The sequence below is a fragment of the Chiloscyllium plagiosum genome, unplaced genomic scaffold, assembly GCF_037043375.1.
Source record: "Chiloscyllium plagiosum isolate Xiang-an unplaced genomic scaffold, Cpla_swu_hap1 HiC_scaffold_21, whole genome shotgun sequence".
In the NCBI taxonomy this organism is placed as follows: Eukaryota; Metazoa; Chordata; class Chondrichthyes; order Orectolobiformes; family Hemiscylliidae; genus Chiloscyllium; species Chiloscyllium plagiosum.
The window spans coordinates 18,914,082-18,927,860 of record NW_028270159.1 but is presented as its reverse complement, the minus strand read 5'-3'; the positions used below and the strand labels follow the sequence as shown (position 1 = coordinate 18,927,860).

The following is a 13,779-nucleotide window of genomic DNA, read 5'->3' as shown; positions in this document are numbered from 1 at the left end:
TGGAAAACAAATAAAGATATACATTTTATAGATTAAAATAAAAGTGTACAAATACAGTGTGTCAGAGCAGTTGGCTGGAGTGTAGTGCTTAATGACACCAACAGCGTGGATTCAATCTCTTGTGTGTCAGCTGTAGTAGTTCTGGGGTTCTGCCCCCTCCTCTTACCCTATTGTGATATCATGGTACCAAAAGAAAGAGCAGTATAGAGAGCCATGGTACCAAAGAAATAGAGCAGTATAGAGAGCCATTATTTGACAACCTAGGAGGCTAAAAGGAAGACATTGATTTGACTTGATGTGAATCTAATTGTAGAGCAAAATAGAGGGTCGAAGAATGCATTTGAAACTCCGTGGCCTTGAGAAAGACTTGAAAGATTTGAAGTCAACAGTGGCTACTTCTGAGAAGGTGGCAGCAAAAGAACTGTCCACTGCCATAGACCACATAAAAGATCTTGAGGGGACTGTTCAAAAACTTAGCCATGAAAAAACAGAGGTAACATACATTTTATTGAATGGAAAATATATGCAGAATACATGATTTCAACTTCATTAAATTCCCTGGAACAAAATATGCCAAAAATGTACATTATTTTCACCTTTTACTTGTGGATTTGCATTTTTTTTGCTGTAGGAAATGGAGTTAGCAGAAACATTTCAAGCTGAGGCAAATCGGGCGGCTTGTGACCTTGCCAAGGCAGAAGCTGAAATCGATATGCTACAGAACCTATTAAAAGAAAAAGAAAGTCAGGTGAAGTCAAAAAATTGTAGACACATCGACTACGCACATTGCATGTTTTTATGAGAGTCAAAGGGTCTCTGAAATTTTAATTTGCATTCATCTGAACTGATTGAAACAAAGAGTAAATGCGTTTAAGGCAAAATTAGACCAGTGCATAAAAGAAAAAGTGAAAAATCATGCTATAAACAATCGTTTAGATCAGTGACTCAATCGCCTGTCTCTATTGTAATTTCTAAGTAATATTTAATTAAGATTTTTATTAATTTGTGCAGTTTTAGCAAGGCCAGTCAAGAAGTTGGTGATGAGCTGCCTTCTTAAATGCTTCTATTCCTTTAGTTTGAATTTACCGGAAGTGCTGGTAGGGAAAGAACTTCAGAATGTTGACCCAGAAACAGAGAGGTAATGGTGATACAAGTCCAAGGCAGGGTGGTGTGCAACTTGAGGAACTTGCTGGCAGTGTTGTTTCCATGGTCTTGTGACCTTGTTCTTCTGCATGATAGAAATCTTGACTTTGACAATTCAGTTGAAGGAACATTGGTGCATTGTTGCAGTGCCTCTTGTGGATGCTGCACATTTAGGGAATGTAGCATTTGTCACCTTTTCATCTCGTGATGCTGCACCCCAAGCATGGTGGGTTCTCCAAACTATAAATACAAAATCTAGTGCTATGATAGGCATTTATATCTCATGTGGTCTTATAAAGGCTGTTGCATTTCAGTTATAGTTGTACTACATTATTGGCCCTTGTGCAATTTCCATCTAATTTTCAATGTCACTTAACCACATCAGCATCCAACAGAAAATATTCAATCTTAAATCTAGTTTCGATAGATTAGATTGATGTAATTGAGATTAAACAAATAATATTAAACACTTTATTTTTCAAGTTTGTTCTTCCTATAACAGTAAACCTTTAATTTAATGTTTCTCACTGCAGTGGACGAAAGGGATGATGTTTATCTTTTGCAGCAGCTTTTTTAAGCATTGCTGTATTATTATGACACAATATTTCAACTGAGATTATAGGAACCATTTCTACAGCTGCATGATCAGTTTCCTTTCTTCCAAAACTTTGTATTTTTACGTGCTTGTTGCATTCATATTGGTGCCATGATTATAACACAGTATTCCAATCCTTAAGTAATTTTTTTTTAGATTCTGGATGGAGTTCAATCATTTGATTTTGGAGCAAATACTGTAAATGGCCAACAATTAGAAATTGATAGACTAAATCGAGCTCTAAATCAACAACGGGCAGAACTGAAACACCTCCAAGATCATCTGGATCAAACCAGAGAAGGTAATGTTTCCTGTGTAACTGTCCAGTTTAAATGAATGAGAACCAATCATCAAGATTAACTCAGAATTGGAGAGTTGGTTGGACAGTACCAGGTACCTGGTAATTGTCCATGAGAAGTTTAAATTTAACAAAGTTCCAGCATAGTTGGTGTATAGAGATCTTCAAAGAACTTCATTGCGCATCTTTCAAAGAACTAACCTGCTTCCAATTGGAAGATCTGGGCATTTGTGTATCTGTCGGATTGCAATGCTGACCAGTGGTAACTTTCAAACAAAGAATTTAGTTTCTATGTAAAACATCCTGTAAATCTTTTTTGCTTGAAGTTTCATCAGTTTAATTTGCTGACTGCTATTTCTAGCCGTCATGAGTCAGTTTGCATAATTTGATTTTAAAGGGTTGATTTTCAACTACATATATAAAATGCCATCCATTGCAGAAACAATCTACTTTTTCTTTCCCAGAGGACTGATCTGTAACATCAGCACTATTCCTGTGCAGAAGTTGAAAATCTATGTCAAAGCCTATTCCTTCCAGTTACATAAGAACATGAATATGCCATTCAGCCCCTTGAGCCTGTTCCATCATTCAATGAGGTTATTACAGATTTGTGTCCTAATTCCATATACCTATCTTTGGGGCATATCCATTAATACCTGAACAAAATTTTATCTGTCTCAGATTTCAAATTAACAACTGATCTAGCATCCAGCACTGTTTGTGGAAGACAGTTCCAAACATCAACGACCCTTTGTGTGTAGAAGTTCTTCCTAACATCTCTCCTGAATGTTCTGGCCCTAATTCTCAGACAGTGCCCCCTAGTTCCCGTATCCCCAATCAATGGAAATAATTAATCTTTTCCTCTTAATGTCTTGAAGTTTTCAATTGGATCACCCCTTAACCTTCTAAATTTTAGAGAAATCAGGTCAAATTTGTGTAATCCCTTGTCATAACTTAACCCCTGAAAGTCCAGGTATCATTTTTGTAAATCCACGTTGTACTCTCTCCAAGGCTAAACTATCCTTTCTAAGGTGTGGTGTCCAATTCTACTCTCAGTACTCCAAATGGGATCTAACCAGGATTTTGTACAACTCAAAATGTATTTAACTTGTGTGTACATTTATGTAATCAGTTCCATTTAATACTTCAATGCATTCCTAAGAAACAACATTATCCTATGCAATTATAAAGCAGTAAAGCAACTGCTGAAGTCCAAGGCCTCACATGTACAGGTCTTCGCAGAATTAAAGGTAAAAGCTAGTCACCTCAAGGAATGTGAGGCTGCTTTCTCATTAAAGAGACAACTGGTGATTGTGGTTTAACCTGACAGTCACCATGTCTTGGATGAGGGGTGAGATCAGGAAGGGAAGACCTTCACATTGACATCCGCTGGTATAGGAATTGAACCTGCAGTGTTAGTATCATTCTACATTGCAGACCATCCATTCAGCCCCCTGTTACAGACTTGCAGTATGATCTCTGTCTTTGTTCCCTGGGTGCAACCAAAAGGATAAGTTGTTTACTGTATCCACTGATGTTGTAAGATTCTGCCAATTTCAGTAGTCTGATAGCATCCTCTTAAATCACTAATCATTACTCATGATTGGTCAGTTGTTGCTGAATGATACAGACATAGTAGATCAAGGTGGAATTTAACGATGGTAGTCTGTTATTAACTGAATCTACTTACTTGTAGGTAAACCAGAAATAATTCTGTTTTTAGCTTTTAAAATATGTTGCAACTCTGCAATTTATTAAATTGTTCAATTTGATTTTTAATATTGTTTTGGTGAAACATTTGCCTGTGCTACTGTGTAATAATTTGTTAGATTATTTTCTGTTTGTAACTGAATGTAGTTCATTTGTAGATACAAAACCACCCCATTTTCCTTCTCTGACTATGGATTTGCCAAAACATGTGCTCCTGCAGCCAACTTCATTTAATTGAATTAAAAATTCTGGAACTCCATTCCTAACAATTCTGTGGACTGCAATAGATCAAGAAGACTGCTTTCTGCCATTTTCTGAAGGGCTTTGCTACCAATACTTATGTGGCAAGAAGATTTTTTTTGACATAGGCATAGGCATTGTGTTTCTGGATTCGGAATCTAGAGACTCTATTAAGGATCTGGTAATGGGTTTCTAACATGTCTCAACAGCTGGAACATTTTAAATTTTAATAAATTGAATCTGGAACAAAACTCTAGAATCAGTCATTGCCATTGTGAACCAGAGGATTCTTTATAAAAATCCACCTGAATCACTTTTAGGAAAGAAATGTCATTCCTGTTTGGTCTGGTTTGCATTTGACCACAGATCCACAATTATGTACTTGATGCTTAACATTTTAATGATTAGTAAGGAACTGGTAATAAGTACTGATTTTGCAAAAACATCTGCATCTCAAAAAGAATATGAAGCTGTTTACTAGTATGCGTTTTTGTTTGGTTTTCAGGTAACTTAGATGAGATGAAAGACTTAACAAATGAAATCAATGCACTCAGAATTGCCCTTGACAATCAGAATGATTATATTATGAGCATGACTGATCCATTTAAGAGAAGAGGATACTGGTATTTTGTGCCATTTGCACCAAATGTAAGAAATATACAAATTTATGAATGCCTTTTTTTAAATGTCATAGTTGTATTCTTCATGATTTTGGTATGTGCTGTATCAGCGAGTTGAAAGAGTTTCATTTCTACTGAGGTTTGTTTATGGCAATTTGGGCCTCTGTTTTCTCTCATTTCTATTCGCCAACATGATCTAAAGATTGTCCTCCATTTTGACAATTGAATTCTATACTTTAAAATATGAGATTTTCATTCAAGGTATTATAATGTTATGTGTGACTTCACTTGTTTGTAAGGCATTGGCCTAGATTTTACAGTTTAATTATTGCAAAACTACCATCATTGACTACTGTTACACTGTAAAACTAAATTCTTGTGCAGTTAAACAGAGAAATCTGGATGTTCTTATGATTCCCACTCTTCTACAGAGTGCAATTTGACATTCTCACAGATTGAAATCAAATCATTAATTGTGAATTTCCAACATTAAACTATCTGTCAGAAACATGACATTTTTATGCCTTGTAAAAATGAGGTGAAACTGGCTTTTTATATTAAATGATCAGAATTACCAAATGACTTCTGTAGCCATGAAAGCTTATTTTATGTTTGTGGGTTGTCAAGTTTCTCCAGTGTGATAATATTTCACAAAGTTTTCAAAATAATACTCTTTTATTCTTGATGTTTTAGCTGCAATCTTCATTCAATTGTATATCCTATTTATTTTATAAAAGAAAAAATAATACTTGATAGACATTCAGTGTTTTTCACAACCTATTCTGATCTCTGAGATCTCTTTAATGAGATTGGATGCTTACACCACTGTTGTTGGAAGTGGGTGATCCTGTATAGTTAAGACCAATGTGAGGTTAACTTTGGAAAAGGTCAAATCTATGTCACAGAGATTGCCGAATCTTTGTGAGAAGCTTTCTTCAAGGTCAGCGATGAGTGGTATTACTTAATCCCTGATCATCACGTATGGGCTGTTACAGCATGATGTACGCTGTAATATCACAATCGTGCTGGAAGCTAACAAGTTTCTGTCCCCAAAATCTGAATCAAGGAATTATAACTGATGAAAAGTTAATGTTTTCTTTACACATCCATACTAATGTACATGATTTTTAGATCAGCTGAATATTTTAATGTTATTTAGTTAATAATGGGAAACTCAACTCGATACTGATGTAATTGATTATCTGGAACTGTTGGTAGTTGTAAATGGAGTTATATTCTGTGCATTTACCTGTAACATAACTCAATTCAATATTTCAATAGTGCTAATGAATGGAGTTTTCTTCTCACTTTTTAGCCACCAAGCCTGGTTTCACAAAATAATCAAACAAAAGATTCTGGAGAAAGTTCCCAATATCAGATTCCATCACCTTCCTGTCAGCAGTCAATTCCTAAAAGAGGAGACCAGGAGGGATATACACAACCGATTTCTCAAGGCTATTGGGTTTACTCCCCAATCAGACGTGCTTCATACAAGACTCAAGTTCACACAGGTATCCTCATGGGAGGTGGAAGCAAGGCTCTGATTTAAGGGTCTGAACTTTGGCTTTGGCAACATTGTCTATTTCAGTGCCTATTGTGTCAGTTTTGAAAAGTGTTTCACAGAACATTAGTCTAATATACATTTAATCAAATTCAAAATATCCCATGAACAAGTAAAATCAGGCTGTGTTTTAAGGCAGGGTTGTAATAAAAAGTGTTCCTTATTATATTTAAGAATGGTAATTTGGTATGAGTTGATTAGTGAAACTGAAAATGGCTTTATCAAAAAAAGTAGGTGTTTCAAATTACAATGTCAATCCATCACCAATGGGTAGCTCAGTCATTTTCAGAATTTAAAATTTTATATTAAGAAACCTACATTCCAGTTAGTTTGGAGCACAATGAGTTGTGAAGTGAATTGAAGGAGAAATCAAATTCAAAACTTTCCAATGTGTATCTATTAGTGTGCATCTGTACAAAGGTTCCACGTTAGAGTTTGGAGTCTTCTTGAAGCCGCTTACACGAACATAATTAGCAAAATCTCCCAAAGGCATTAGACGTCAACTTAATGGGGAGGGGAGTCGAGCTTCTATTGGAATATTTTTAAAACTAGTCCAAAACATCACAAAATGAATTACATTGGCCACAACTTGCATTTAATTACACAGTTTTGTACTGGTTAAGGCTGTGATATTTAACATAGCCATTTTGTTAATTTGTAAGGTAAATTTTTTTGTCATTTCTAGGTGATGGTGAAGATAGTGGAACTGAGAGTGATGATAGTGGCATGCACAGGCAATCTTTTACAGCCCCACCGAGTTCAATTATTTATACCATGTACCCAGATGGTACCCCTGTGCCACAAGGTACAGTGGTATATGGACCGCCTCCAACAGCAGCAGCCAGTGTAGGACCTGATTCTTCAAGCACAATTATTTATGGACCTCCACCACCTGGCGCACACGTTGTTTATGGACCACCTCCAGCCAACTTTACTGTCCCTGTTATCCCGGCTGGTGTTCTGCACTGCAATGTATTAGAACATCATGTCTTGGTAAGACTTCTGGTACATGTGCTGTATAACACAGAATTTCCAAAATTGCTTTCAGCATCATAGCCAGGATTGTTCAATGGCCAGATAGTTATTATTCCATTGTAGATGGGAGTTGCACATGGTGATTATGCGGAATTTCCAATATAACAGTTTCTTAAGGAATAGCCCATGAAATTGGAGATACTGTTTGGCAATTCTTCTATGTTATAGAGTCATAGAGATGTACAGCATGGAAAAAGACTCTTCGGTCCAACCCGTCCATGCAGACCAGATATCCCAATCCAATCTGCGAGCATTCAACCCATGTCTAAACCCTTCCTATTCATAATCCAGATACCTTTTAAATGTTACAATTGTACTAAGCTCCACCACTTCCTCTGGCAGCCCATTGCGCGCGCACACACATCACCCTCTGCATGAAAAACTTGCCCCTTAGGTCTTTTTTATATCTTTTTCCTCTCGCCCTAAACCTATTCCCTCTAGTTCAGGACTCCCCCACCCCAGGGATAAGACCTTGTCTATTTATCCTATCCATGCCCCTCATGATTTTATAAACCTCTATAAGGTCACCTCTCAGCCTCTGATGCTCCAGGGAAAACAGCCCTAACCTATCCAACCTCTCTCTCTCTCTAGCTCAAATCCTCCAACCCTGGCAACATTCTTGTAATTCTTTTCTGAACCCTTTCAAGTTTCACAATTGGGCGTAAGCTCAAGAGGTATAGTTAGTAAGTTTGCAGATGACACCAAATTGGAAGTGTAGTGTACAGCGGAGAAGGTTACATTGGATTGCAATGGGATCTTGATCTGATGAGCCAATGGGCTGAGAAGTGGCAGAGGGAGTTTAATTTAGATAAATGTGTGGTGCTGCATTTTGGGAAAGCAAATCCTAGCAGGACTTCTACACTTAATGGTAAGGTACTAGGGAGTGTTGCTGAACAAAGAGACCTTGGAGTGCAGGTTCATAGCTCCTTGAAAGTGGAGTCGCAGGTAGATAGGATAGTGAAGAAGGCGTTTGGTATGCTTTCCTTTATTGGTCAGAGTATTGAGTACAGGAGTTGGGAGGTCATGTTGCAGTTGTACAGGGCATTAGTTAGGCCATTTTTGGAATATTGTCTGAAATTACCCATTTAAATTGGTGAATTCAAAGGGTTCTGAAGAAATGAAATAATTTGTTACTCAGGAAAAGCTAGACTATTAAGTAAAGAGTCTGACTCCTAATCCCACATTTAGGTTATACATCTTCAACCATACCTGCAGCAGATCATTTGCAGCACCCCCATCCTGCTTCCCTTTTCCTTTGCTCTGACTCTGATGCTTCCTTCTTTTTCTGGTTGAGACTCCCTCCCTGCTCCTGGACCCGATTTGCCTCCATGTTCCCAGAATCTGACCCCTGTTTCATATCCAATCTGTCTCAGCCCTAACAACCATTTGCAACCACTGCCAGAACCGGATCCAACATTCATCTCTGTACCACCACCAGACCTGATATCTGCCACCTAACCAGCCCTACCCTAAATATAACATTACTCACCTGGCATCCTACCAGTTGATGTTCTTGGCACCAAACCCATCTAGCATCCTACCCTCCCAGCATCTAACCTCATAGTTACCTTATGTACTTACCACTTTGACAGCTGCTGAGATTCTGGATATTTCACATTTCAGCATACATTAGTTGACTGGTGTGGAAATGAGGCGTGGTTTAATCATTCATGGAGTGAGGATGTCGCTGGCCTGGCCAGCATCCCTAATTGTCCAGAGGGCAGTTAAGAGTCAACCACATTGTTGTGGGTCTGAGATGCATATAGGCCAGATCAGGCAAGGATGGCAGTTATTATGGAGGTCAACCCCTTCCCCCTCTGATAACTAAAACTGAAACACCAGAAAGGCTCACCTCACCTCATAATTTGTTAAAGAAGTGTGAAAAGTGGTATAACTTGTCTCTTCTCAAACCCCCTTCCCCAAATCTGTTATAAACAAATGGTTAAATGAAATGAAATCCTTTCACTCATTCTATGATCAGCAAGTAACAATTTATTCACCCCAACAGTGAAGAAATTAACAGAACCACTAACAAACCAAACAATTCCATTCTAACTACTAACTATTCCCTAATAAACAAAATCCTAATGGTATGCTGTTTCAAGAAATACAAGTCTCACTTATATAACAAAACATAAAAAATAGAATTTAGTCTCTCCAAATTACACCTAGGATATGCTTTCCGGAATGCTGCACACCTCACTGCTGATCTTCTTTCAGGAACACATCATTCTTCAAGTTCTTTGTATCAGGAATGCCTCTCTCCGTTGAATTCTTGTGTAAGTTTGTCTGTCAGGAATGTTCTCTGAGGTCTGCTGTCTGGAATATTAGCTAAGAGTGCCACGGTACCTTTATTAATTAGATGGTGCTTTCTCAGAGCTGAAAGTTGTTATCTCTTGGGAGTTGGCAGTTGACTTTCATTTTCCAAATGCCCTCATCTTTTATACCCTTGATGACCTATTAATTTCTTACGATTGGATTGGTTCTAGGTTACCAAAACCATCATATTCAAATTTAATAGCTTCTTGGTAGCTAAGTGCTTTGTTTAAATTGATTGGCTAAATTTGAAAACACTTGTTGTCTTGTTAAAAATTCTGCTTGGCTGTTCAATACAAAATTGATAAAGCTGCTCCTTTTAACAAGGCTATGTTGTCCTTGTTTTTTTTCGGAGAGATTGTAAAATACACGGACTCTGAAAAGTCTAAGTTGAAGGGTTTTAGGGCCAATTTGATTATAACTAACAGATACTGCATCAGGCTTTCAAGTATTTGAAAAAAACATTTGTACTGTGAAAGGGGAGTGGCCGGTTCTCCTAGCTCAGCTTTTCTTTGGATCGTTTTGGTTTTGAGCAGTACTGTTGAAAAAGCTGCTGAATCCAAAGAAGCAGGTCCAGGCTGGTTTGTACTCTCCCGCTCTGTTTCTCTAGCTCTCTCGTCTCTCACTCTGTCTCTCTAGCTCTCTCGTTTCCCCTGTAAGACCCTCTGTTTGATTGTGTCGGGGGTGTTTATGGGAATTGTTGCAGTTATTGGGAATAACATCATTAAGTTGGGATGATATGTTGGGTTTTGTTTGTGTTTCATTTGGTTATCTTGTAAATAGATTCTGTTTTGTTTAAACCTACATGATTTGACCAACTGCAGCTCTCATGGAATATCTGTATTACATTTGCTTAAAGCAACTAGAAAATTTAGTGTCTCTGCTACTTTCTTCAAATGTTTTGAGGGGGTCTGGCCTGGTCCATAATAAAGTGTTTCAATTTGTGCACACTCTGTGCATCTGCACTTTAAGCTGAAGTTCAGACATCCATTTTAACTTTAAGCACTGAAAAATACCATATTTTAAAGGGACCATGCAATACCTTCTCCCCGCACTTTACAATTTTACACACCAACTTTGCGACACAGTTTCCTTCCCTAAAGGATATTAGCTAAACAATTGACAATTGATTAATGCTTATCATTAGACTCTTAATTCCAGATTTTTTGAATTCATATTCCATCATCTGCCATGGTACAAACAAATGGGCAGAGTGGCAATCTGTTTGAGTTTACCACTCTTCAGAAAATACAGCCCAATACGTAGAAGGCAGAAGTTCTGTACCACAATCGTTAGCATTCCTTCATCTACATTCGAAATTTACTTCTGTCTTTTAGGAGAATGAAGTCAGCAAATTAGAAACCATTATTGCCCATTTGCGGTCCCATAAATGTGAACGTCGGAGAGGTCTGTCCACAGATAGGCGTCATGAGCAAATAGAACAACTTCGGCACATCATCCGTGAAATATTGCATGGGAAAAAAGACTTGAAGCATGAAGTTGAGGAATTGTGCAAGGGATCTCATGAGAACAGCAACCAAAAGTAAGAAATTTATCACTGGCTAACAGTATCTGAATTATTGTCAACACACTGCATCTGCTTCACATTTGTTACCCTTCAGATCAGCATACTAGAAATAATAGAATTTATTCTTATTATTTATAAAAGCATTCCAATTCCTATTTTTATTCAATCCATCATCGTAGGACAATCACTCTCAATCTCAGGGACTAATTTCAGTAAATCTTGACAGTATTGCGTCCAAAGCAGATATATCCTTCCGTGGATATAGAGACCAAGATTGAACACTGGTGTCATTAATTGTAGAAAGACTTCCATTTTCTTTTGTCAATCTTTGCAATGAAATCCAATGTGCTACATGTCTTCATAATTCTCTTTCAGTACCTAAGTTCCTTCTAACATCAATTTGTGAGCATTGAACATTTTATGCCTTTTTAGATATATTTTCCTTTTCCATTCATACTAACAAAAGGAACAATTTGAATCTTGCCCATAATTTTTAAAAAATACATTCCCTGAATGGATATGTCATTGCTGGGCCAGTATTTATTGCCTTTGAGAAAGTGATGGTGAGCTATTTTCTTGAACCACTGTAGTCCATGTGATGTAGATAGACCCTTATTGGAGATGTTTATTGTTTCCATTTTTATGGCACAAATGTTACTTGACACTTTTTGACCCAGGCCTGGATATTGTCCAGGCATTGCTGCTTTTGGACATTGATTGTTTTAGTATTTGAGAAGATGCAAATGGAGCTGAACATAGTGCAATCATCGGCAAACATTCACACTTCTAACCTTTACAATGGAGGAAAGGACATTGATGATACAGCTAAAGATGGTTCGACCTTGGACGAGGGCTCTTGTGAGTCAGCGGTACTGTTTGTACCTCTGAGCCAGGAGGTCTGAGTTCAAGGAAATTACAGAAAACCAAGTCCTGCCTGTTTCAGAGGTGTGTATTACCATTCTTGGTTATTTTTGGGTTGATTAGCAAGTATCTACCTTGAAGCATTTCTGGAGTTGAGATGACTAACTTCCAACATCCTGAACCATTTTCCTTTGTGCCAGCTGTTAGTCCAAACAGCGAAGAGTTTCCCCCCAATTCCCGTTAACTCCAGTTTTCCGAGTGGCTTTGATGTCAGTGGCAGTCACTCTCGTCTCAGCTCTGCAATTGAGCTATTTTTTAATGTTTGACCCAAGGCTGTCATGAAGTCAGCAGCTGAGTAGTCTTAGCAGAATGCAAATTAGGTGTCAGTGAGCAGGTTATTGCTGAGCAGGTGTTGTTTGATAACACTTATGGTTATGTCTTCTATTACTTTACTAGTGACAAAGGGTAGACTGATATGACAGTAATTGGCTGGGTGAATTTGTTCTGCTTTTGTATCCAAGACATAGTTAAAATGTGTGGTGCTGGAAAAGCACAGCCAGTCAGGCAGTGTCTGAGGAGCAGGAGAGTTGATGTTTCGAGCATAAGCTCTTCATCAGGAATGTGGGAGAGGCCCAAGGGCGCTGGGAGATAAATGGGAGTGAGGGGGATGGGGTTGGGGCTGTGGGGGAAATTAACTTGGAGTGCGATAGGTAGATGGAGGTGGAGGATGGAACAGATAGGTGGGAAAGAATATAGGACAGATCAAGAGGGCAGTGCCGAGTTGGAGAGTTGGGTCTGACATGTGGTGGGGGGTGATGAGGAAACCAGTGAAATCAACATTGATCCTGTGTGGTTGGAGGGTCCCAAGACAGAAGATGAGGCATTCTTCCTTCAGCTGGCTTCAGTCAGGTGCCAGCTGGTGGGCACATCCTATTGCCCCCTCGACCACGACCTCACTTCCAATCACGAAACTATCATCTCTCAGACCATCCACAATCTCATCACCTCAGGGGAACTTCCACCAACAGCCTCCAACATCATAGTCCAGCTACCTCCTATCTAACATTCACAATCCTGACTGCCCCAGCCGACCCATCGTCTCAGCCTACTCCTGCCCCACCAAACCTATCTCTGCAGAACCTGACACCGTCCTATCCCCTTGGTCCAGAATCTCCCCACGTACCTTTGAGACACCACCCACACCCTCCACCTCCTCCATGACTTTCAGTTCCCTGGCCGCCAATGCCTCATTTTCACAATGGATATCCAGTCCCTATGCACAACCATCTGCCATGACGAAGGCCTCCAAGCCCTCTGTTTCTTCTGCTCCTGCTGACCCAACCAGTACCTTTCCACCGACACACTCATTCGATTGGCTGAACTGGTCCTCGCCCTCAATAATTTCTCCTTCAAATTCTCCCACTTCCTCCAGATCAAACGGGTAGGCATGGACACCCACATTGGCCCCAGCTATGCCTGCCTCTTCAGGTATGTGGAACGGTCCATCTTCCACAGCTATACCAGCATCGATCCCACCTTTTCCTCTACTACATAGTTGACTGTATTGTGCCACCTCATGCTCCCATAAAGACGTTGAACAGTCCATTAACTTCACGAACATCTTCCACCCTGACCTCAAGTTCACCTGCACCATCTCGGATACCTCCCTCCCTCCCTCCCTCCCCTTGCTGGACCTCTTCATCTTCATTTCTGGCAACCAACTCGACACTGATATTTACTGCAAACCCACCAACTCCCACAGCAACCTGAACTACACCACCTCCCACCCTATCTCCTGTTAAAACACTATCCCTTACTCCCAATTCCACTGCCTCCACCGCATCTGCTCCCAGGAAGATCAATTCCACCATA

The 13,779-nt window shown here is 39.1% G+C and overlaps 1 protein-coding gene and 1 long non-coding RNA gene across 9 annotated transcripts in view; one reads left to right on the top strand and one right to left on the bottom strand.

Moving 5' to 3' along the window:
• LOC122564888 (uncharacterized) overlaps positions 1–13,779 on the bottom strand; it is a 54,525-nt gene that overhangs the window by 196 nt on the left and 40,550 nt on the right. For 3 of the 4 annotated variants that reach the window (XR_015760706.1, XR_015760707.1, XR_015760704.1), the window contains exon 3: positions 597–724. This is a non-coding gene — a long non-coding RNA (uncharacterized LOC122564888). Of the gene's footprint in view, positions 1–465; positions 725–13,779 lie in introns of those variants that run through there. The other variant, XR_015760705.1, reaches the window with a different exon arrangement.
• Positions 1–13,779, top strand: part of cntrl (centriolin) — a 122,130-nt gene that overhangs the window by 69,259 nt on the left and 39,092 nt on the right. For all 5 annotated transcript variants that reach the window (XM_087998383.1, XM_087998385.1, XM_087998382.1 and 2 more), the window contains 7 exons: positions 314–493; positions 632–748; positions 1,895–2,039; positions 4,492–4,634; positions 5,922–6,117; positions 6,853–7,160; positions 10,856–11,061. In XM_087998383.1, the coding sequence (XP_087854509.1) occupies positions 314–493; positions 632–748; positions 1,895–2,039; positions 4,492–4,634; positions 5,922–6,117; positions 6,853–7,160; positions 10,856–11,061 (1,295 nt within the window). The remainder of the gene's footprint in view (positions 1–313; positions 494–631; positions 749–1,894; positions 2,040–4,491; positions 4,635–5,921; positions 6,118–6,852; positions 7,161–10,855; positions 11,062–13,779) is intronic.